Source organism: Lissotriton helveticus, chromosome 11 (assembly GCF_964261635.1).
Source record: "Lissotriton helveticus chromosome 11, aLisHel1.1, whole genome shotgun sequence".
Lineage (NCBI taxonomy): Eukaryota > Metazoa > Chordata > Amphibia > Caudata > Salamandridae > Lissotriton > Lissotriton helveticus.
This window is the reverse complement of record NC_136072.1, coordinates 53,951,871-53,977,576: the sequence shown is the minus strand read 5'-3', so window position 1 is coordinate 53,977,576 and position 25,706 is coordinate 53,951,871. Positions and strand designations below refer to the sequence as shown.

The following is a 25,706-nucleotide window of genomic DNA, read 5'->3' as shown; positions in this document are numbered from 1 at the left end:
AAGTTTCGGTACTCCACCCAGTCCCCCATGAAGGATACAAAATCTTTCACTTCCGGGCCTCAGACTTTTCTCTCCGAGGTTACTATGACCTCAGATCAGCCAATAAGGAAGCTACTTTTCCGGAGCAAAAGGATAACAAGCTGCAAATCACTGTTCTGCTGGGTTTGGAAATGACACCTCTTTTGGAAATATTGTTTACTACTGTGCTGAAAACGAGATTGTAATGGGCTTTCTGATTGGTGACATGTTCTTTCTAAGCACAGAGAGGGGCAGAGTACTGAGGTCAGCCTGTCTACCAGTACATTTGCGTTTTCTTTTCCAACATTCTTCCCTCAAAGACATACACAAATGAAAAAAGCAATAATAAAACTCTTCTGGCTTACTATATTGGACACAACACATTTTTGAATAGTTTTTAGGCCCTTGCTCTGAAGGTGCTTCTCTATTTAGCAGTATAATACTTGCAAGATAGCTCAAGTGAATGGTACACTTCATACTGGGGTGATTGTGACATCTGGTCACAGTTTTAAATTATTATAACATATTTCAGAAGGTGAATATATGCACTGCTTTGTTATCCATGCAATTTTACCTGGTTTCAATGTTTGCTTTTATGTATCATGGTTCTTAGCAGGGATGAGGAGATAGGCAAGCTATTATTTTAAGATTTAGTTTTGTAAACTCATGATATGGGAGCCATTATTTTCAAGATGTTTTTTAGACTTATGTATGTTATGATTTCTTATGTTTAAATCGATTAAAGTATTCTGATGATGATGACTATGTATACTGCACAGTGTTGTGTGAAAAGTGTGGGCCATAGTTTTGTATTCTCCTTAAGATATCTCCATGAGTTTATTAGTTCAGGAGTTTGTTGTATACTTGTTTGTGTTACACACATGTTGCAAGCTCCAAGACTGGTAAAAAAAAAGTTCTGTGAATTATGAGCAATTATTTACATGTACCCCCTACCAGGGTTGGATTGGGATTAAAAATCGGCCCGGGCACGCTAAAGAAAAGTGGCCCACATTTGCATATTGCCTTTCGGCAAAACACTGCTTCGGCGAACTTTTATTTAAAAAAAAAAAAGGGGGGATGGGTTTACATTTTTTTACGGATTTGTTTACACTAGTGAAACACACCTGAAAACAAGTGAGGCCACTTTTGCTCAAACCCCCTGCCCGCCCAATATGCATATTTTAATGGACTGGCTCAGCGAGAGAAAGGGAGTGACGCCTCTGCCCGTTGATAAAGGGGAGGTAATGGACGCCCAGAAAGGCCACTCAGCCACCAGCTGGCAGCATCGAACAAGGCAGTAACCACCCAAATCGGCCCCCGACTGCTAAAAAAAGCAGCCCACAGCTGGATTATGGATACCGACCCCTTGGGCATTGCCCGAGTGCCCGCATTACCCATCCGACGCTGCCCACTACTTACAGTGGTGTAGCTAGATGTACTGCCAACCATGGTGGCCCCTAAGTGTGCCGCTGGATGCAGTTAAGAGTAACCCTGGGCGTAGTTTGCAAAGTAGCGCTACGCGTATCTACACAAAGTGCACGTCGCACTACGCCAGCTACATGTAGCACTACGCAAACTGCGTAGTACCCTGTTCGCGATGATTGCACAGTGCCGGATGCTTGTCCGCACTGTGCAATCATCGAAAACGGCATCTTGCACAGTGCGAGCTGTCGTTTTCTGCCGCTCGAGTAGATTTTTACTCAAGCGGCAGCTTTCTCAACGCGGACTGGTAGTTTCTCATTGCGAGCGGTCTCGAGCATACGTGACTACTCGCAATGAGAAACCTGACCTCCCCGCGTTGAGAATTTCGCCGGGAGGTTTATTTTCCACACTCGCAATCGGCAACTTGAGGTTACTGATCGCGAATGAGGAAAAAGTCTCGCCGGAATGTAATTTTGCTTGCTCGTGGTCGCCAACTTGACGTTGAGGACCGCGAGCAATCAAAAAAAGCCTGCTGCACTACGCTACGCTGCGTGTGTTTGCACTGTGCTACGTGCAGTTCGAGTAGTGCGAATTAGCGCAAACTTCGCAAACTACGCGAGCTTAGCGTAGTGCTTTGCCCAGGGTTAGTTAAGAGCGGGGGTGGTGGTGGCCGACGGACGACTTGTTCTGGGGGAGGGGTGGGGAGTGGTTTCGTCTGTCAGATGACTTGTTTCTCAGGGCTGGGGATATGATAGTATGCTAGTAGTTGACAGACCCGACTTCCGCCATCCCCAAAAACAGTGCCACCCTCCCCTAGCTGCGCCTCTCTCTGCTTAATTTGAGACATTTGTTGCAGGTGGGGCCCACCAACACTCATTTTTGGGGATCGGGACTTATTTTTCTTTCTCAGACTTTGACCCAGATAGAGCATAAGAGAAAGAAACAAACAAGGGGAAAGGTAGAAGGAGGAGAAAGGCAAAATAACTACGGCAATTGGAGAAAGCAGGAACCTGCAAGAGTGAGATAAAGGGGGCGGTGTATGGTCTAGGATTAAAGAGGCATGAGTTGGATTCTAGACTATGATGCCTCAGTATTTGACACCCTAGGAATTTAATAGCACAGGCAGCTTACAACACTATCTCCCAGTCTTCTAATATTGATAAAATGGTTTCCATTGAGGTGGGTAATTGACAATAAATTAAAATTATAGTGTGCAGTGACGTATGTGGTTGAATATTTATGATAAACCTTAAACGTTTCATTCAGGTCAGGCCTAATTGTATGATAAACATGAATACACTAATCCTTTAGGGTGTGTATGTGAAAGGCTTATGGCCGAGAAAACTAATATTTTGAATTGGAATAATAGCTAACCAAATGCTCAAGATCAGCATTATTCTACAAACAGGTTGACTTTAGTTGTGCCAACATAAAAATCAGAAATGCAGCAAATGGGAAATCTTCCATTCTGATGTTTAGAAAGTTATTTGCAGTGAGAACTTTGCAAGGGCATCGGGCCGAGTACAGAGCTCATAAAGAAGGAAGCATGTTTTTCATACAATTGCTTGACTTTCGGATATGCCTCTAGCCGAGGAATTGTTCATATAGTGATATAGATGTGTGGTGCCTCATTCACCCCCCCTCTCCATAGAGAATCATTAGGAAGAAAGGTATAAAAAGACCTAAAAATCTGGGTTGGCAGACATTAAGATTGTTACTTGTGGAGAATCCCGAAGAGATTTAGGGCGAGATGTATGACACATTTTACCAGTCACAAATGGCCTTTTGGGCCATTTGCGACAGGTAATATGCATTTTCCTATATACCAACCCTATTTTGGGGGTCGGTGACCTATTACCAACTCACAAAATAGGATTTGTGGGTCGCAATTACGAAGGGACGTGTAAAGGGTGTCCCTTATACGTCCCTTCCTAATAGTAAGTCACACTGGTATGTATGAATGTTTTGCGATCGGGAATGTGGTTGCAAAGCATTTGCAGATTACCTCCAATTTCAAATCAGTGATAAACCATTTACAAACAAGATGGGGTCCCCAAGGGACCCCTTCCTCTTTGTAAATGGGGGCACCAACATTTTTTCAGAGCAAGCAGTGGTCCCACAGACCACTGCCCACTCTACTTTTCATTTTTATTTTTGAAATACATCCAGGTTTCCTTTAGGGAAAACTGGCTGCATTAAAAAAAAAACTGCTTAATTTTAAAAGCAGCCGCAGACATGATGGTCTGCTGACCCCAGCAGGCCACCATACTTGTGAGTGCTGGCCATTCCCAGTGTGTCACAAATTGCGACCAGCCTCATGAATATTAATGAGGCAGGTCTCTTGCGACCCATTTGAGAATCGTAAACAGTGTCTGAGACAGGAGTTGCTATAAAGGTATGCCGGGATAATTCATGGTTTAGCATAATATATTAAGCAAAAGTTCTAATTATTCAGCCAATGCCGTAAGTAGGGTGCTGACGCTAATATAGATAAAAAAAGTTAGGTAGAGGTTAGACTAACTATTACAGAGTATAGCCATGTGTGATATAAGATGATTTGGGTTTTTCTAATAATCATCTTGTTTTATATGAATGTACGTCAGTACAACGCGATCAAAATGATCGCGGTACTTTACGACGCAGCCATAACAACGCAAGTCGTTACTACGACTTGCGTTGGAGGGCGCTGGATTGTGGATTAGTTTAATTTTCTATTCCAACTCCAGCCCACATAACAGTAGGGAAGGTGTTGGAATAGAAAATCAAACTATTCCTTTACCAAGAGCGCCCTCCAGCGTCAGTCATAGTAACGACTTGCGTTGTAATGGCAGCATGGTATAGGACGCGCGTCGAAAAGGATGTTTACCGTTTTATATTATGGCTGCAGGAATAATAATAGTTCTTATCATTCTGATACATAACATGCGTGCACCGAATCATAAATCATTATAAACACAGACTGCTTTTCTATCTGGATATGAGTTCACGTAACTACCCATTACTGCAGATAAGAGCATCTCTGGCACAGTGGTTGACTCAAACCTAGATGAGTCTAACTTGTTATTGAGAAGAGGTAGAGACACCTGCTGTTTTCCTCCTCTCCAAAGATGGTGGGGGCAATAAGAAAACACCCCCTTGGGGCTAAGAAAATCTATCTAGGTTTGCTAGGGGGGTTTAGAACAGCAGTGTGGCTGTATAAATGATAACTATTAGTGTGACTACATACATAGCCTAATATATACAACCAGCATAGAGAGGAAGACAAGGTAATCAGATCCCTATCTGTTTATTTCTCTGAAAGAGTTCTCTTGTTACCTCTGATTGGCTGCTGGCTGTGGCGGTCTGGTGTGATTGACAAGCTCGGCTCCATTTGACGACTGACATCTGTTCCCAAAAAGGATACAGCTTGGAAATGGAGGAGTAAATGATTGTCCTTTAAGCGAGAAATGTGGCGCTTGTCAAGGGTGGTGAGAGAAGGGAGATGGAACTTCCATTTCCCCAAAACACAATTCGAGCTGATACTGCGCTTGGCAACCACATTGAATACGCGCTTGTGAAGCGTGTTTTTGAAGCTTGTTCCGGTGTGCGCAGACTGCACCTTAACACTACCCATCAGACACACAAACTCCGCCTACAACCTGCCAAAAAAACTCTAAATATCCCTTAATACTACCCTTCACTGAACCCAAAAAATCATACTTCCCCTTATTGCTACCCTTCCATGAAACCTAAAAAATTCTCACTGTGCCTTAAGCCTACACCCCTGAACCCTAAAAATCCCTCGCTACCCTTTTACACTACCCAAATCAGAACCTTATAAACCCCTTAATACCTCTGATGCTACCCTTCCCTGAACCCTAAAGAACCCTTACTATCCCTTAACACTAGCACTACCCTTCCCTTAACCAACAGAAAACCCTTACTTGGCATTAACACCACCAATCCCATACATTGTCCAATCTCTTACCACTCCAACCCCGTACCACTATTCTTACCTGAATCAAGACTAGACAATTGTTGATTTTTTTTTCTGAAGCCAGATTTGTTTATATTGTTTTTTTAGTAGATTACATTCTTAACACGCTTTTATCAGTCTAACATTTTCCATGTAATTTTTTACTGCAAACCACTCACTCCCCATTTCTTGGAATCACCATGCATTTATACCACCTGCGGAAATTCCAATATGCGTGTAGAGATCTTTCCATTCGGTGACATTTCCTTCCTGATTTTTAGTTTTCAAGGTTGGAATTAGGGATAAGGGGCCAGATGTAGGAAGCCTAATTCCGGTCGGTAACGGCCGATATTACCGAATTTCGGCCGTTACCGACCAGAATTAGGCTACTGAGATGTAGGTGCCCAAATTGCTAATTCGGTAATTTACCAATATGGGGCCAGATGTAGGTAGGCAAATACCGATCGGTAACGCCCGAAACTCGGTAATTTGTCCGTTACCGACCGGTATTTGGAAAATGAGATGTAGGTGGGCATATCACTGATTCGGTAATTTACCGAATCGGTATTTCGATTCCTTAAAATACCGAATTGGTAAATTACAGATTTTGCTATGTAGGGAGCACTCAAATGAGTTCTTTTCCCCTTTTAGGGTTCGTTATTTACCACCAACTACAAGTTGGTGGTAAATAATGAAAACCTTGGAAAACACATTTTTTTTGCTTTTCGAACAGTGCCATGTTGCAGACATACATGCCCTTAGGGCAGGTATGTCTGCAACATGTGCACCCATACACAATTGAGGGGTGCAACAGGGTGTCAAAGTGACACCCTGCCACCCTTCAATGTTTCCACCTTTTACCAAATAGGTAAATACCGATTCGGTAATTGGCATTCATTCCTATGGGCCTCCAGGCCCATAGGAATGGCAATTACCGAATCGATATTTACCGATTCGGTAATTACCAAAATTTACAGATTCGGTAATTTTTTCAGTAAAATTACCTACATCCCATTTGCCTGTTCTTAAATACCGAATCGGTATGATTCGGTATTTAAGAATCGGTAATCAGGGATTACCTACATTGGGCCCTTGGTATTTTAAGGAATCTGTATATTACCGATTCCTTAAAATACCGAATCGGTAAATTACCGAATTAGCAATGAAAGGAGCACTCAAATGAGTACTTTCCCCTTTTTGGGATTCGTTATTTACCACCAACTACAAGTTGGTGGTAAATAACGGAAAAAAAAAAGCAATTTCATGCAAATTGCTTCAGTGCCATGTTGCAGACATACATGCCCTTAGGGCATGTATGTCTGCAACATATGCACCCATACACAATTGAGGGGTGAAACAGGGTGTCAGAGTGACACCCTGCCACCCTTCAATGTATTCCCCCTTTTACCGAATCGGTATTTACCGATTCGGTAATTTACATTCATTCCTATGGGCCTCCAGGCCCATAGGAATGAATGGAAATTACCGAAACGGTAAATACCGATTCGGTAATTACCGAATCATAACGATTCGGTAATTATTACTGAATTATTAGCTACATCCCATTTACCTATTCTTAAATACCGAATGGGTATGATTCGGTATTTAAGAATAGGTAAATTGAGATTACCTACATCTGGCCCAGGGTGTGGATTTGGAGCTGTTGAAGCTCAAAAACGTTTTATGTATGATGCAGCTTTTTAACTCAACTAGGGTTGTTTTTTAAGATCTTTTATATTGTAAATTTGATCCATCAATGCTACTGCTGCCTTTTCTGCATCTTGCGTCTAGAAGCACACAGCTGGATTGACCATGCCGCAGATGTTTCGAAACTTGAATCCTCCATCCTTGACTCTCCGATTCAGATATGATTAGCCGGGCACTGGGTCCAGAGTTCGGCGGCAGCATTGGCATGATGTTCTTCCTGGGCAATGCGTGTGCCAGCGCCCTCTTTATTCTGGGTCTCGTGGAAGCAGTTGTTGACACTTTTGGTATCCCAATAGGTAGGTAAAGCAGTTTTCCCATTTTTCCCGAAATATTGTCCAAGAATGATATTCCTGGTTAACCTGCTGTGATTTGTGAATTTCCCTCTGAAAGATATGCAGTTACAGTGATTTACAGGAAAATCCTGTATTTTCAGACTATAATGGGCATGCAAAATGAATTTTCTGGCCACATATTTTGAGATTGGTGGCTTGTGTTACTGTTTGGAGGCATGATGCATGATTTTTGTATGTTCAAGATATGGTGTGCACAACTGACTGATAAACACAACTGGGTTCAAGAACCTTCTGGAAGGTGAAGTAGCGGTATGATGAGTGACACTTCAAAGGGTTTGGGGGGCACAGGCTGGTAGTAAGAAACTCAAGTGAGAGGAAAGGAGAGATGGCATCACCCAACCGGTGAGTAAATCACTTCTGGTGCCAATCTGTTGCAAAGGACTGCAAGAGGCTATTTTTTTTTGGGGTTAGATTTGTTTGTAAACAAATGGGCTGTATTTATTCTTTGAATATTGGGATTCAAGCAATGGATGATATATCACACGCTTGTTCGTCACTTCACATTTTGCTCACCTCACAGCTATTTTAGCATATATTCCCCCAGATTCATCAAGAACACATTTTACTATTCCTTAATAGCGAAAAATACCGATTCGCTATTAAGGAATAGCAAAATGCTATTCATCAAGAAATCACTTCAAAAATAGCGATTTCTAATAATTCCTTAATTGTGACTCGCAAATTGCGAGTCGCAATTAAATAATATCTCCCCATTCATTCCTATGGGCCTAGATGCCCATAGGAATGAATGGGAAGACAATCTCAATTTGCTAATCGCAATTAGCGATTTGCAAATTGAGATTTCGATTTCAAGGGTGCAAGGGTGTCCAAAGGACACCCTGTTGCACCCCGGAAATTGATGTGTGCACATATGTTGAAAGTTTTTGCTATTTACCACGTAGTTAGACTTCACGGTAAATAGCGGCTCCAGATTGCGAATTCGCAATTTTAAAATGGTTCATGAATTGCATTTAGGGAATCTCAAATTGAGATTCCTTAAATGCAATTATTCGCAATTTAGCGATTTCTAGAATTGCGATTTTTGCATTTGGGATGATGAATCCCAAATGCAAAAATACCGCTCGCAAAGGGCCAGATTCTCAGAATCTGGCCCTTTGCGAGCCGATTTTAGTTTGATGAATCTGGCTGATTGTTTGGTCTCCATTATTTATTATGAAAACATTCTTTAGAATTCACAAATGTATGATTATTTATTTAACGATGTTGCTCTAATGGGGGCAGCTGTTCCTTGAGACCTTGGGTCCCTGGGGGTTCCAGGGTTTCCCTGATGTTTTTGAAGAAGCATTAAGCAAGTCTCGCTGGCCTCTGACTACCCCGAATCTACTTCTTTCATTATCTTTATCTTTTTTACTCTCTCCTTTCTTCTATACTCTGATCTTTCTTGCTTCTAATCCCTCCTTCTGCCAGATTTCAAATCTCGCACCTCTCGTTTTCCAATCACAGCGTCATTTCCAGCTCCTGAATTTGTACGTTTCTATAAAAAAAAAAACGATAACTGTTTAAAAAAAAAAAAAAAGAAATGAGCTGACAGCACTAGAAATTCTGGGAAATTAATAGAAAATGAGCCCTAATAGTGGGGAGTCCATAAGAATGTGCATTTCCAAGCCGTGCAAACATATGCGCGTTCCCAATTGGATGTCTCTTTCTACATTAGGAAGGGCTAAAGTATGCTCAAATAAATGCCAAAAGACATAAACAAAGGCCATGCTGAGGGCAATTTGAAGAACTGGCTCACTGGACTACTTTGTCGAGGAGTTACAATGCACCCGTCAAATGACCCCGTAGCAAAGTCTATTCCCGCTGCCGAACTTCCCACTCCGTCGCTTGTTTTCGGAGCAGGGGTGCAAATTTGTCCAAAGTCCGCTGTAACACTTCTCACCCCCCGACCTGTGAGTTGAGCGCTGATTTTTATTGCATTTCCTCAGCTAAGGTATCTGCATCCTCGCTTGTTGCTGAAGTGAAATGATGGACTGAGCAGTTGTTCAAGCACATTGCGATAAAAACACCAGTAGGTGGCACTGCAGCTGCACGCACAACCATAATAGGCCTGGAGTTTTACAAACAAGCAATGGTAAAGCCAGTCATTCAGGTATTGTATTGTGTTGTAATTGCATTTATATAGCGCTTACTACCCCTGGCGAGCAGTCGGAACGCTTCTTTGGAGAGTAGCACGCTACTCCAGAACCCATAAAGGATTAGTGGTGAATTAGTATAGTGAAAATATGAAAGTAATTTGAGCGGTGGATATGTTAGTCAATTGTTTTGATTGAGATGGATAGTGCAGGGATAAAAGACGGAAAGAGGTTTGCATTTATGTAGCGCTTCTAAACTTGATGGGGTGTTGAAGCACTTTTTTGGTGAGTAGCATGCTACTTCGGAACCCGGAAAGGGTTAGTGGTGAATTAGTATGGTGAAAATATGAAAGTAATTTGAGTGGTGGACATGTTAGTCAGAATATTTGGATTGAGAAGGATAGTGGAGGTATAGAGAAGGAAATAAAGGTTTGCAATTATGTAGCGCTTGCTACCCATTTTGAGGGGATTGAAGTGTTTTTTCAGAGAGTAGCATGCTATTCTGGAACAGATACAGTGTTAGTGGTGAATTAGTATAGGGAAATATGAAAGTAATTTGAGTGTTGGATATGTTAGTCAGTTATTTGGATTCACAAGGATAGTGGCAGGATAGAAGAGGTAAAAAGTTTGCATTTATATAGCGCTTGCTACCATTGATGGGGTGTTGAGGTGTTTTTTTGGTGAATAGTACGCTACTCCGGAACCCATAAAGGATTAGTGGTGAATTAGTATAGTGAAATATGAAATTAAATTGAGTAGTGGATATGCTAGTCAGTTATTTGGATTGAAAAGTATAGTGGAGGGATAGAAGAAAAGGATATATATATATATATATATATATATATATATATATATATATATATATATATATATATATATATATATATATATATATATATATATATTTTAATTTTTTGTCTGTATTGGAGCTCAGAGCAGTAGGAGGAGGCTTGGGATGAGTAAAAGGGAGGTGGAGGAGGATGAGTACAAGGGAGGTGATGGGGAGGAGTCAGAGGGAGGGTGTGTAAAGGCTTGTTTTGGGTGATCGGATTAGTAAAAAGAGATATGAGATGATGCAAGGAGGGGTGGAATAGGGAAGAGTCTTGAAAGGGTTGTTTTGGTATCATAGTAGTGGTATGGGGTATTAGGTTAAACTAGAGAGTGAAGGTAATGGATATATTGATAGAGGTAAAGGGTAAGAAATAGGATAGTGCATTGGAATGAGTAGTAGAAAGAGGTTTGAGATGAATCAAAGAGTTGAGCTAGAGTACATATTGAGAGCAGTATAGGGTGAAAATAGGGTAGTGCATTGGATATGCTGAATTAGAAGAAAAGTAATAAATAAGTGAAAGTAATAAATATATAGACCCAAAAGTAATTAAGATATATATCCATAAGTACATGGAAGGTATATAGATGCACATAGGAAGGTAGCATATGTAGATTAAAGGTGCATTAAATGAACTCTGGCTTTCAAATGTTGTACTTTAAATTAGTTTTATTTATTGTTCTATATATTTTAGATCAATAGTGAAACAATTGTCGATTAATACTTATGATAAAAAGATTTACTTATTTATGCAATCACTTATATACATGTTAAAACATAGAATAATGTAATTATCAGTAATATGTACATTTGTTAAGCAGAATTAATTAATATCTATATAAAAGGATTTTTTTAAACATAAGTATTCTACACATTTATACAAAGCAAAACACATATATAGGTACATATCTATAGTACAAAGAAATGCATATATACAGAGCGATAAGCTGTGTATTTCTGTCTGTTTGAGTATGGCGGTTATGCTGGGAACAGCCAATTTTTTAGAAGTTTTCTGAAGATAAGGTGGTTATCCATGCATATTATGTTGGGGGTAAAGAGTTCCATAGTTTGGCTGCTTGAACAGAGAATGATGTGCGACCCATTGTTTTTTTTCTGGCATCTTGGGATTTTGAGGCGAGGTGCCACTCAAGAGCGGAGGTTCCTTTGTTGAATGTGTTTGGTGATTTGATTCCTGGTGAAGAGTGGTCCTGTTCCATGTATCGATTTATGGCTGATACAAGGCAGCTTGAATGTGAATCTTCTGGCAACCAGTAAGCGGTAACCAATGCGGGGCTTTGAAGGCAGGGGAGATGTGGTCTTGCGGTTTTATATGTAAGAGTAGTCTAGCAGCCGAATTCTGAATCCGTTGTAGTTTTTTCATGGTTGTTAAAGGTGATCCATAGTTAAGGCTATTGGTGTAATCGAGTTTGGACAAAACAAGAGAGATGTTAGCCCGGACCTTGTGTGGAAGTCCCAAATGGGGGAAGATTCGCTGCAGAGTTTTTATAGTAACAAAGCTTTATCTTGCTAGGTTTTCCACTTGGGCATTCATCGATTGCTTGGAGTCCATGTTCATTCTGAGGTTTTTTACTTCCTTCGATATTTTAGGCGGTGTTCCCAGATCATCAGGCCACATGGTGAGCGGGTCATAATGTTTTCAATTGCCAAATATGAGTATTTCCATTTTGGAAGCATTCAATTTGAGATGGTTCGACGTTATCCATTGATCCACGGCTCTGATACTACTTAAAATTGGCGAGTTTCCAATGTGTTTGGGGCATTACTTTGGAAGGTGTATTTGGGTGTCATCTGCATAGTTGTAGCACGTGAAGTGAAATTGATTGATCAGTGCAGGTAATGACTTCATCTAGATGTTGAAAAGCAGGGGCGAGATAATAGAGCCTTGGGGGACACCTGCTTTTTTGAAGTATGGTTTGGACAAGAAAGGTGGGGTATGGATGACATTAGTTCTTTTGCAAAGATAAGACCCGATCCAGTCTAGAGCAGTCCCCTCTATGCCGGCTTCTTGGAGTCTTTCTATCAGAGTGTCATGGTCAACCGTGTCAATGGCAGCTGAGAGGTCCAAGAGAAGGAGTGCAGCAACCCCGTTGCAGTCAACTGTCTTCTTCACGTCATCCCAGATGGCAAGGAGGGCAAATTCTGTGCCTCTTCCCGGACAGAATCCCGTTTGGAAGTCTGAAAGTATGGCATTCTTTTTAATGAATTGTGACATCTGGGCGAAAGCTGCTCTTTTTATCAGTTTTCCCAGGAAAGGTCCATTTGAAATCGGTCTGTAGTTGTCAGGGTTCAGCTGGTTTTCTTCAGTAATGGGCATATGTATGACTTTTTGAGTTCTTCTTGAAATATTCCGGTTGTTAAGGAATCATTGATGATTCTTCTTACTGGAGTGGCAGCAGAGGTTGTTAGAAGAATTGTCTTGAAGTTTTGGGGTGGACACGGGTCACAAGGGCTGCCAACAGGCCTGCTTGCTTTTACCAGGTCCATAAATTCATTGTGTAAAATGTGCTGGAAGGAACGGAGATGCTGAGTTAGAGTAGTCTTAGATTGCTGTTTTGTAAAAGGGTTAGTGCTGATGCTTTGTCTCTGTTTTAAGTACGAGTCCAACGTGTCTGCTTTGTCCGTATAATGATTTGCCAGTTTGTCTGTGAACTCTTGAGTAATGGAATGAGCTGCTTTTAGTCAATTTGCTTCATGATTTTCATTAAGAATTTTATATAGTTCTTTATTTGCACATTTAGCATTTTGAATTCTGTCGGAATAGTATGTTTTCTTTCCTTTTTTGATATCTGACTTGTACAATCTGTTGATTTTCTGTAGGGGAAATTTGTCTAGGCTGGCGTTTGTCTTGAGCCAGGCACGTTGTAGCTTTCTAATTTGTTGTTTCATCTCTTTTATCTCTGTATTTCTTCAAGGTGCTTGTTTTCATTTGTTCTGTTGTGTGGTTTTTAGGAGTATCATGATATCAAAAGCTTCCTGTAGCCACTCATTTTGTTTTTTAACATAATTTATTGTTTCTAGATTGCCACTGGATGTTAGTTGTGTTTGTAAGTGTTCCAAATTGAGTTTGTTCACGGCCGATCAGTGGATGCATGTAAGCTGGTTTTAGGTGCTTTGCTTAGTGTTGTTTTATGTTGGAAGGCAAGCAAGTGGTGGTCTGACCATGTGACTGGAGTCATCGTTTGAAAGGTAACTAGTTCTGTAATAGCAAAAATGACATCTAGGATGTGTACAGCGATTTGTGTGGGTTCGTGGACGATCTGATTCAGGTTTAGTGCTTCTAGGACATCAATGATTGTTTTTGGATGGGGCATATTTGGTTTGTCAAACCAAATGCTGAGGTCACCCAGAACGCCTAGGTTGGAGTGCATTGTTATCAGGTTTCAAACCGTGTCTAGAAATACATCTGGGAAAGTTGCCTTCCTAGGTGTAGGTATGTAAAGGAGCAGGAAGTTTACAGGAGGAAGATGGTGTAGAATTAGGATTGCATCTGGTGAAAAGGGCCTCACAATTGTTTATGGAGTTGTCGTCAACTTTAGTTATAAGTAATGTTTGCCTCAACACAACAGCTAGGCCACCTTCTATATGATTTCGGGTGATCATTTGATAGCCTAGAGGAACAGTTTCAAACAGGACTTGAGCCATATCATCGCCCAACCATGATTCAGTAATGAATAGTATGTCTGGGTGGATGTGATGTTTGTTCTTAGAGAGTGATCAAGCATTAGAAAACAGTTTAGCGAATGTTCTTTGGAGATAGCGTGACTATGTTCTGTAGAGGAGTGAGCAGTATTTTGTGGGCTTGCAGCTGGTGTGTCCTTAGTGTTGGTATTAGGTATATGAGGATAGCAATCCCGCAGCTTTTCTGTATCGTGTTCTTCGTCCAGCATGCTAAGAAGGCATTTTGATGGGTCTGTGTGCGTAGGTGGTGGAGATGGTGTTTGAGAGTGAGTTTGTGGTGTGCTTTGTTGTTTTTATAGTGTAACCTTGTTGTGCAGTAGACATGGAGAAGCAAAGTTGTGAGGTGTGGCAGGTTGCTTATTTTGTTGTGTCTGTTTATGGCAGAAGGAGTATGAGTTAGGGATTGCGGTGTAGTAAGGTTCTAAATTGTCCAATGGATGATAGGTGGTTAAAAGAGAGCTGCTGTGATGTGTATATGTGTCGGGTGTGGTGGAAGAGCTAAAGCTCAGCATTGGAGTTTGTTCATTTATGTAATTTTGGAAGGTGGGTGTATGTTTGTAGTTTATGATGGTAAATATTATGAGGTGTTGCGGTTGAGAGACTTTGTTGTGCTGGTGTCCATGATATGTTTTGTTTTTGAGTAGTAGTGAAAGGAGATGCTGATGTATTTGTTTTATGAGATGGATTTGTTATAGTATAGTATTGTTTGTGAGTGAAGGTTGTAAGGTAAAGGGGTGGTGATGTGTTTGTGAATCGAGTGTATGTTGTGTGGAAGAGGGCATAAAGTAGAGTTGTGAGTGTTTGTCTGAGACTTGTTTGGTGCAAGAGGTAATATGTGTGGTGTAATAGGGTGTAAATATTGTGTGGTTGTTTTATTATGGTCAAACGAAGAGGAGAGTGTTGGTCCGAGAAGTAATGGAAGGCTGAATATTGGTTTGTTAGTGACAAAAAGGGGTCTGTTGTGTATAATTACAGCAGGGAGTGTGTGTCTGGTTGGGATATAGTTCAGTGTGGTGTGGAATTGGGTTGTGTTAGTCATGAGTGGATTGGCTAGTGGTATAGGATAGATCTGTGTACTTTTTGTATATGATGGTGGAAATGTGTGGTAGCTGGGATAGAAGGGTGTAGAAGTGTGGTTTGTAGGGGTTTGTAATGGGTACTGACTGAGACATTGAATTGTGCATAATGTTAGTTTGTAGTAAATGTGTGGAGTACATTTGGTGTGAGTGTGTTATTCTGTTTGTTGATGTAGGTGGTGTTGGGTTGGTGCTGGTGAATGTATAATTGGCCAGCATTTCTGGCCCTGGCCCTGGTCCCTACCAGTCTCGAACAAGCTCAAACAGGCACTCACTCTTGTTCTAACCACCCTTAACCTCGACGCCCGGGCTGAGACGCCCAAAGACCTGGCCTTATATAGCTCCAGTAATCAGGTGACCCCTTCAGCCAATGAGAGCCCTAGCCCTCAACCTAACCAATCACAACAGTAGCCCTAAACACTTGAACCAATAGGACACCAAGCCCTTACAACCAATCATGGCCCTAGTCCAAGCACTCAATCAGGCACAAAACCCTAAATCTTACTTCCAATAGAAAGCCTAAATCCCGATCCTAGTCCCAAACCTATTTCCAGCAACCAATCACACAAGAAACCCTAAGCCCAATATCCAATGAAAAACCTATTCCTATGCCTAGTCCTAACCATAGTCGCATCATTGGCAAGCTGCCCAGGTTTTCATTAGTTAATGTATTTTTTTAAAGATATGTTACAGGCATTAAAACGTTGAAAAATATTAAAAAGATGGTATTGTCTAAATGTGGCCCAAGTGTGTTTGCATTGAAATAGGTCTCGCAATTGCGAGATTTTGAGCTATAGGCATTGCAAATGACAATGCCTTTTATTTATGCGTTTAAAACACCTGGAAAAATAAAAGGCATTGTCATTTACAATACCAATAGGTCAAAGTTTTGAAAATGCGAGACCTATTGCATTACAGAGAGCGCGGTGTCCCTGAAGTGGACGTCGCACTCAGCATTAAATTTGAAGGAAAAAAAGCAGAAACAGGGTGTGTGTCCTTGAAATGGGCGCCACACTCAACATTAACCCCTTGGACGCGGGTTTATTTCCCGCGCTGTGCGGGAAAAATAAACGGCGGGCAGGATTCGGACGTCTCTCGGCCGTCGTGCGCTCACGCCAACATGACGCATGACTTCCGGGAGCTGTCATGAGCATGCAAGGGGTTAAAGTTAAATAAAAAAATTTAAAAAGCAGAAACAGAGCACGGTGTCCCTGAAGTGGGCGCTGTATCAGCTTTAAAGTTGAAAAACAAAAGCTGAAAGAAAGCATGGTGTCCCTTAAACGGGCACGGCTCTCAGCTTAAAAGTTAAAAAATCAAGAAGCGGCTGCCAATGACCCGTGAGTGCTGTGTGGGGGCAGCCCCTTTTAAAGTGAAAGCGTGCATAGCACTCCATACAAGAAGCAGCTGTCATTGTTCAGCGAGTGCTGTGTGGGGACAGCCACTTTTAAAGTGAAAGCACGTATAGCGCCCCATACGAGATCAGCCACCATTGTCTCGTGAATGCTGTGTGGGTGCGCTGCAAATACAAGAAGCAGCCGCCATTGTCCCCATTATTCATTAAACAAAATAGTGCTCACCGATTTAAAAATCATACCATGTAACAAGACAAGTAAAAGGTCCAGTCGTTATGGGCGGTTAAAATTGCAGACAAGGCGGTACCAAGGAGGGACTAACAAGCCCATTCACAAATGAAAAGCAACGATCTAGCAAAGACAGTAACAGGAGCCAATTAAAAAATGGGCGGGAAATGTGTGGAGCTTGTATGTCATACCTCAATACAGCATGCCTCACAGAAGCGCATGCGTTCCCTAGACTCGGACTAAAAACGACCTACTATTTAAAAAAAAAAAAAAAAAAGTTACATTAAAACCGAGATTGTCCACAAGCCATGACACTCAAGCAGGCTATATTTTAGATGGATGTGTAAATGTGTACAAGCAAAATGCTGTCACTCATAGTGAAGAGATCCAATGGTTGATGTAATAATATGTATATTCATGTGCATATGTATATCAATATATCTATATATGTGTTTATATGTGTGTGTGTGTGTGTATATATATATATATATATATCAAACAAGTGCAATCACCCAGGCTCCGACCACAGCGACCCAGGAAATTACGCGGATCCAGTAAGTATGAAGCACAGATTTTTATTTAAAAGCTGAACCAAGCAATCTGACGCGTTTCGGGCATCCGCCCTTGCTCACAGACAGTCAGAGTTGGAAATGCTTGCGTTTTAAATAGTAACTGCCAAACAGTGAAAAAAGTGCATTTTTTTCTCTCTTTTTTTCATCATACACCTCGTGATAGTAGACAGCGAGGACAAACTACTTATAATGAGTAGCCTAGTCTGTTTTCCAAACAATTTTAAATGGCAACAGTTCGAAAAATTCATTAACTGGTTTAAATCCACATTTTAAATTTGACAAAAACGGAAACCCATGATTAAAAAGTTAAAAATTTAAAAAGAACTTTTTTAACAGCTTAGAATGCAAATACCAAAAGGTTGTATATAGCAAATATATATACACACATAAAGCCCACGCCAACATTCAAAGTTGATAGTGCAAAATAGCAGAATAAAGTGCAAAGTGCATCATTTAAAAATTAATTGCTGTTCTTATAACAGATGCATTTAAAAAAAACCCACAGTAATACTGTTGGTTAAGTGCAAAATACGTTTGAATGTAAACAGTATAATGTTGCATCTATATTCATCAAAGTGCAAATCAGCGTAATATGTAAACATACGATATATATTTATATGTGTGTATATATGTATTTTTTTTAAGCAAGGGGTAGCTGACAGGAGAATTGAACAGCCTTATGGTCCATCTAGACTAATGAAAATATAGATTCAGTCTTGACCTCTGCAGATTTATATATATGGAGTCAAAAATGTCTCGCGCCACGTGCTTAGATTCCGAAACTATTTTTCTGAAGCCCAAAGTAGGGCATGAGTCAGTAAGATTCACAAGAGACTCAGCAAAAGTCACCCAAAGGAAGGTTAAAATCACCTACATTAACTGGTTATTGCAGTCTAAACTCTGAACAGAAATTACGTGTAACAGAGAATTAAAGTGACTTGAGGGGTGAGTAAAATCCCTCCTGAGGGTCCGTTTGAAACTAATTTGGAACTATAATCCTCATTTTAAATAAAATATGTCCTTGTTTGTATAATGAAGGAGATTTTATTTTATTTTAAATGAGACCCGTAGCTCCGAATTAGTTTCAAAAGGACCTTCTGAAGGGGGTTAACATTGATAAAGGAAAAGTAGGCTATGGACAATGATACCCCCTATCTTTATTAAACTATCAAGGTGAGTGATCAAAAAGTCATTTTTACAGAGGACTGGTAAGGGGTGTAGCGTTAAAAGGTGGGGTCTCTGCAGATAGCGCTGTTTCATTCAGTCATGAAAGATGGCTGCTTTGGAGGGGCAGGATTACACACACGGACTGGATAGTGAGGAAATGAGCAGTATCGTGTGTCCAGCTGTCCTAATGTCAGTGCTTAATTTGAGCCGGGGGTTTCTGGTGCTCTGCACTGGCACTTAATTGTCAACACCCACACTTGTGACAGTTTGCCACTAGGTGATGCTGTCTGGTTAATTTAGAGATGACCACACCAACAGTTAATTATTAATTCAATATACATTAAAAACGACTATTACCTGCCACTCAAGCCATTCTTATAGCTTTGGTGGCCTGGAAAAGTCTGAATTGCCACACTTGTAGGAGTGCGATGGTTAGTAGTTGTGTTGTTACTATCATTGGCAGCGTGGCAGCGGCATTGGTGGTGCAAGCTGCAGTGTCCTCTGAACGAGAGCCCTGGCACTTATTGTTTTTTTTCTTCAAATTAAGCACTGCCTAACGGTGTACTGACTAGTGCAGACTGGCTTGCCTTTGCTGCAACATTGGTGTACCAGTGGCGAAAAGGGGCAGTAGCATCAATTTTATAGAGCCCTGCTGCCTTGCGCACAGTTTGCCAAAAAATAAAAAAAGGACTAGAACGCAGATCTCCAACCAGAAAAATGGCAGCCACCAGTGCAAAAAAGCAAAAAATAATTTACACATTTTCCTTTACACTGTGTTTTTCAATGTTGTAAATTATTCCTTCTATGTAAATATATATGTTGTGATGTATGCACATTTTTTATGTGTTGTCTTATATAATCCTTTGTGTCACATCTTATGTTTTGAGTTTAATGTGTGTAGCACTTGCTCCTTTTATATACAATATAGAAAATTTCTGATTAAGAATAAATGATCAGAATTAACAAATATGTGTTCATATTTTCAGTACATGAGTTTAGATTTGTTTGGTTCAAATCATTAATTGATATTCAAAAAAAGTTTTTATAAAAAAGAATTCTCGCTTAGGAGATAACTGTAGCAGAACCGCTGTTCTTGTAACGTAATTCTCCCCAGGTTCTGCGCAAAACCGGGTATCCCCATTGGGTAATATGGTCATGACTGTGTAACGCACAACTCTTTCTCTCGAAATCTGTGACCTCCCTCTCAGCTAGGTTAAGCTTCGAAGAGAGTGGCATGAGACATCTGAAAGACTTTAAACTCCTCACCCACCACAATTTCTCCCTTGCTTTTGCCACCCAGTTCCATTCCTCCAAGGAAGAACTTAATGCATAGCCCAAAGTTCTCAGAACTGCAGGCCATTTTCACTACTGGCCAGACCAAGTGGTCAGCCACCACCTCTCCATTTTTCTGGGGTCTCACTTGGCTCCTGACCCCGCCCTACAAGAGTTCCATATTGTCCATGTGATGGAAATTGTCCTGGTTGCAGCATTAAAGTTCTCATTTCATTCGATCAGCTCAGTGGCTTTCGATAATGTGGACCGTCCTGAGTTAATCGATAGACTTTACAAGTTGAGGGTCAGATCATGGGCACTTGATTGGCTGCGCTTTTTTATGATCAACTAAGATCCGTCGGTCTCCCTTCCTCCTTTCCAGGCCTCCTCCATTAGTGATGCAACGTGACGTGTCCACAGGGTGTCACTCTGTCCCCTTTGTTGAGCATGTGTGTGCCCACCCTTGAGACCTGATTAGATCCTTTGCATTTTCTTTCTTTGCATACATCACAGGAGTGATCCAGTTGGATGCCAATAAGTCTTAGACCATCTCCAATCTTCACACCTGCTTTCTGTGTGTTCCCTCTTGGAATGTTGAAAACAAACCCTAAAGCACAGACAACACCAAACTTTTAGTTTTTGAGTCTCCCATCTTTGGAGTTCTCTGAAGGATGCTCGCCTTTTTTTAGGTCACCTCCCATTCTGGCGACGAGGTTTCGAAACATGGCCATCCTTTTTGATGCTTCTTTGACATACATTCAATATGTCAACAAATTGCCTCATCTTCTTCACTTCCTGCCTTTGGGGATTTTAAAAAAAGTCTCCCATTTCTTGCACTAGAGAGTGAAACACATCACCTGTTTCTCGTCTACAATACAGAAATATGATTCTCCTGGTGCCTTCCAAGTATGTCATTCTTAAGGAGTAACTCATTCAGAAAGTTGTGTTTCATGAGCATCACTCCTGTGGCTCAAATGATGCACATCTCTGACCTCCTATCCAGCCAGCCTTCAGTGGCTTCAGAATGATGAAATAATCCTCTTTGCATCTTTTGATTGGTCCACCAGCAGTGTTTGTTCTAGAACCTCCTGGGGCCTCCTCCCCTTCCCTTTTGAAAGACCCTCTAAGTCTGCAAATCATGGATAAGAAGTTAGTCTTTCTCTTACCTAGGTACCACTAACTGGCAGTGCTTACTTAATATGTCAAAAAAGTGCCATGGTCCTTGTCAGGAGACCACTGCAGCTTGCAGCACCCATTGCCCTTGCCAGCGTTGCCAATAACAGTATCAACACAACCGATAACCATACAAGTGTGACTGTTCAGACCATTCCAGGCCCTCTAAACTATAGGAATGTCTTGGACAGCAGGAATTAGTTCTATTTAACGTGAATTGAATGAATAAACTATTTTTCTTGGGCTTAGCTCTGATTTGGACAAACAGCGCCGCCATGTGGCAGACTGTCATAAGTGCCGTTGTTGACAATTAAATGTTGGTGCCGACCACTGGAAACCACCGGCTCAAATTGAGCATTGCTTTCTGGAACAGTCTTCCTTAATCCATATTATGAGGAATCATTATCCTCACACAAAATAGTTAGGATCTTTCTTTTAAGAAAACAAAACGTCTCCACTGATCCATTCCAAAAGTAGTTTTGGGTTAGGGCCACTAAACCAATGCAGACTATGAATATTTTAATCTATTAATGAATGATGTATTCCACGGTGGTAGTACAACAGTCGCTTCACCTTTAAGAGAGTTGGGTGAGCTTCGAACGCGGTGTGTCGAATAAACTTAGAATTTTCACTATCTTCAGAGCTCAGTATGTGTGGCTGGCACTTTAACAAATAATATAGAGTTTTCACAGGCACATCCATCATCATGTTATGCTGAAAAACAGCAGCACAGCCATTGCTTTTGTTCTGCTTAACTAAGAGAACACCTTTTTAAATTGGTTCAAGTGTGGATAAAGTCACCACTGCCAACATCAGGCTATGATGATGAACTGCAAGGCAGCAGTTTGAGCTCTAGAAAGAGTCCTGCTTAAATTTAGTAGGTAACTTGGAGACATTTAAAAAGCACAAGGAGTACTTTGGAATGTTATGACTTATTTCTGCTATAGGATGAGATGGGAGAGAAGAACACTAGGTGATATTTGCGCTAAAAGATATTTAAGGTCAATGCCAGCATCTTTAACAAAGACACATGCCAGCTCCTTTCCCAGGAATCCCTTCAAATCCTTTCATTTTGTAGAGCCGCCTGGCTCCCAGATAGACTTGATTCTAAAATTGCTGAGAGCAGAATTCTAAAATGACCGGGATCAGGCGCAAGAAAGCGGGCTCTGCTGTTAAGAAGACTGATCTCCTAGGGTCTGGGCGAGGAGAGTTTATCTGCGTGCTGGCGTGCCATGGGGGGTGGGGGGGAGAGAGACGGTCCGAGGACACGTATTGGCTCAGGGCGGCGCAGAGGTCAAGGAGAAGGAATCAAGGACAGAGGGGGCGTGGTCTGAGGCCGCTCACTGCCCAGGCTCCATGAGTTTAAGGAGTGCTGGAGGATGCTGCAACGGAGTACCCACTCCCCAAAGTTTGAGGGGGCGCTGGAGAACGCTGCAACTGAGTACCTTCTCTTCAAAGTTTAAGGGGGTGCTGGAGGACGCTGCGACTGAGTACCTTCTCTTCAAAGTTTAAGGGGGCGCTGGAGGACGCTGCGACCGAGTACCTTCTCTTAAAAGTTTAAGGGGGCGCTGGAGGACGCTGCGACTAAGTATCTACTCTACAAAGTTTAAGGGGGCGCTGGAGGACGCTGCGACTGAGTACCTTCTCCTTAAAGTTTAAGGGGGCGCTGGAGGACGCTGCAACAGAGTACCATCTCCCCAAAGTTTAAGGGGGCGCTAGAGGACTCTGCGACGGAGTACCCTCTCCACAAAGTTTAAGGGGATGCTAGAGGACTCTGCGACGGAGTACCCACTCTTCAAAGTTTAAGGGGGCGCTGGAGGACGCTGCGACTGAGTACCTTCTCTTCAAAGTTTAAGGGGGCGCTGGAGGACGCTGCGACCGAGTACCTTCTCTTCAAAGTTTGAGGGGGCGCTGGAGGATGCTGCGTCTGAGTACCCACTCCCCAAAGTTTAAGGGGGCGCTGGAGGACGCTGCGACAAAGTACCTACTCTTCAAAATTTAAGGGGGTGCTGGAGGACGCTGTGACTGAGTACCTTCTCTTAAAAGTTTAAGGGGGCGCTGGAGGACGCTGCGACTAAGTATCTACTCTACAAAGTTTAAGGGGGCGCTGGAGAACGCTGCAACAGAGTACCATCTCCCCAAAGTTTAAGAGGGCGCTAGAGGACTCTGCGACGGAGTACCCTCCCCACAAAGTTTAAGGGGATGCTAGAGGACTCTGCGACGGAGTACCCACTCTTCAAAGTTTAAGGGGGCGCTGGAGGACGCTTCAATGGCGTACCCTCTCTTCAAAGTTTAAGGAGGCGCTGGAGGATGTGCGAAGGAGTACCCTCTCCCCAAAGTTTGAGGGGGTGCTGGAGGATGCTACAATGGAGTACCCTCTCCCTAAAGTTCAAGGGGGTGCTGGAGCCACTGCGGCAGAGTACCCTCTTCCCAAAGTTTAAGGGGGCGCTGGAGGATGCTGCGACTGAGTACCCTCTCTTCAAAGTTTAAGGGGGTGCTGGAGGATGCTGCAACGAAGTACCCTCTCTTCAAAATTTAAGGGGTGTTGGAGGATGCTGCAATAGAGTACCCTCTCCCACAGTTTAAGGGGGCGCTGGAGGACACTGCGACGGAGTACCCTCTCCCCAATGTTTAAGGGGGCGCCGGAGGATGCTGCGACAGAGTACCCTCTCTCCAAAGTTTGAGGGGGCGCTGGAGGACACTGCGACGGAGTACCCTCTCCCCAATGTTTAAGGGGGCGCCGGAGGATGCTGCGACAGAGTACCCTCTCCCCAATGTTTAAGGGGGCGCCGGAGGATGCTGCGACAGAGTACCCTCTCTCCAAAGTTTAAGGGGGCACTGGAGGATGCTGTGACGGAGTACCCTCTCTTCAAGGTTTAAGGGGGCGCTGGAGGATGCTGCGACTGAGTACCCTCTCTTCAAAGTTTAAGGGGGTGCTGGAGGATGCTGCGACGAAGTACCCTCTCTTCAAATTTTAAGGGGTGTTGGAGGATGCTGCAATAGAGTAGCCTTGCCCCAAAGTTTAATGGGGCGCTGGAGGATGCTGCAATAGAGTACACTCTCCAAAGTTTACGGGGGCGCTGGAGGATGCTGTGATGGAGTATCATCTCCCCAAAGTTTAAGGGGGCGCTGGAGGATGCTGTGATGGAGTACCCTCTCCCCAAAGTTTAAGGGGGCGCTGTAGACACTGCGACGGAGTACCCTCTCCACCAAACTCTAAATCAGCCCCTTGATCTGTTTTTGGAGCTTTGCTGCATTTTGAATCAGTACAAATGACATTGAAACTTGAGCTGATTCACTATGACACCTTGTTTTAAATGCACTTGTTTTTCAAGAGAATCTTCAGATATCGGGGTGACGAATAAAGCTACCAATTCTGGGGTGGCTTTAGCCATGATTCGAGGTGGCTCTCTTGTTTTCCACACACTCACCCTTTCCTCTGATTTGAAGACTCGATCAGCAATGCTCTTTATTTTCTTCAGGCTGCTTCATTTGATCGATACGTCGGGATCCTCTGATGCGATTATGATAATTTTGCCTGAATAATCTCAATTTACGATGGTTCTTATTCGCTAAACTCAATTAGGCGCAAGAGGGTCCTTATTTTCCATGCTGGTATTGCACACAAGCCAACAGACCCGTTTCAGATGGGAGACTCCTGATTTTTTAAGCCAAAAATATCTTTATTTTAACTATTTTCTACCTGTAATTGCCTTTGCTTCAATAAAAGTAAATGGGCAAAAATAGTCCCCCGATTTGAATTTTTTCAATCTCCCGCTTTCTTTTTCTAGAATGTTAGCATGTATGGAATTAAAGATTGTATTGTGACGTTTGCGCCACGTGCGCTTTCACTTACAGCCTTGGTGCTCAATCCATGCTACCAAACGTGAGCCAAGAATGCCTCACCTTTACATTTGCAGGGTGGACTGAAGGACATGGTCCAAGAGGCCACTTCTTTACCTTCATCCTTTGGGTCTCTGGGTAACATTGGCGCTAAAATAGCACCAAAGGTGCATGCCTTACCCTAACAGAGATGCGTAATAGAAGCGCATATCAAACAGATTGGAACTTTGATTCCATCTGCAGTGGTGGGCACCCTTAAAGTGCTAGAAGCTGTGTAAAAGGGGTCAACCAGAGCTCTGAAATATGTCAATGAACAAACATGGCTTTGGGAACTTTAAAATAGGCTTATATGAGACACATTATTCGCACACCCCGCACTGAAGTGTTGACACTTAAATATTGTATGTGATTATTACCAAACTCACTGATCCATTTTGTATGTATAAAAGGCTGAGTTGACTCCATTACAGGATTAAAACGTGTGGACTACTTGCACACAGATCTCCTCAGCTTGCGTCCCTGAATTATCATACATGTGCAAATAGTGCCTTCGGAGTCTTAACACATGAGCACACTGGGCAGTGGCCCGGAACCCTCATGAGCATAAGGTCCGCGTGCAGACCAGAATTTAACACTAATTTATTTATTTATTTATTATTAGTCTTGTAGAGCGCGAACAGCTACCCGTAAGGGTTTCCCGGCGCTAATTGACATTATAGCATAATAATCCAGAGGGAACTAAAGCGCAACAGACCAGGTCTTAAAGGTAACAGCTTTCCGAAGGAAATTATTGGGCAAAAAGCCAGGTCTTGACGGCTTTGCGGAAGCGAAGATGGCAGTGCTCTACTCGAAGGTCTAAAGGAAGAGAATTCCAGAGTCTAGGTCCTAGTACAGAAAAGGAACGACCGCCCATTCTAGTGAGCCTAAACTTAGGCACACAGAAAAGA

The 25,706-nt window shown here is 42.2% G+C and overlaps 1 protein-coding gene across 1 annotated transcript in view; it reads left to right on the top strand.

Annotated features, from left to right (window-relative positions):
* Positions 1–25,706, top strand: part of LOC144790700 (solute carrier family 12 member 9-like) — a 525,473-nt gene that overhangs the window by 133,986 nt on the left and 365,781 nt on the right. The window contains exon 3 of the mRNA XM_078665423.1: positions 7,261–7,398. Within this exon, the coding sequence (XP_078521549.1) occupies positions 7,261–7,398 (138 nt within the window). The remainder of the gene's footprint in view (positions 1–7,260; positions 7,399–25,706) is intronic.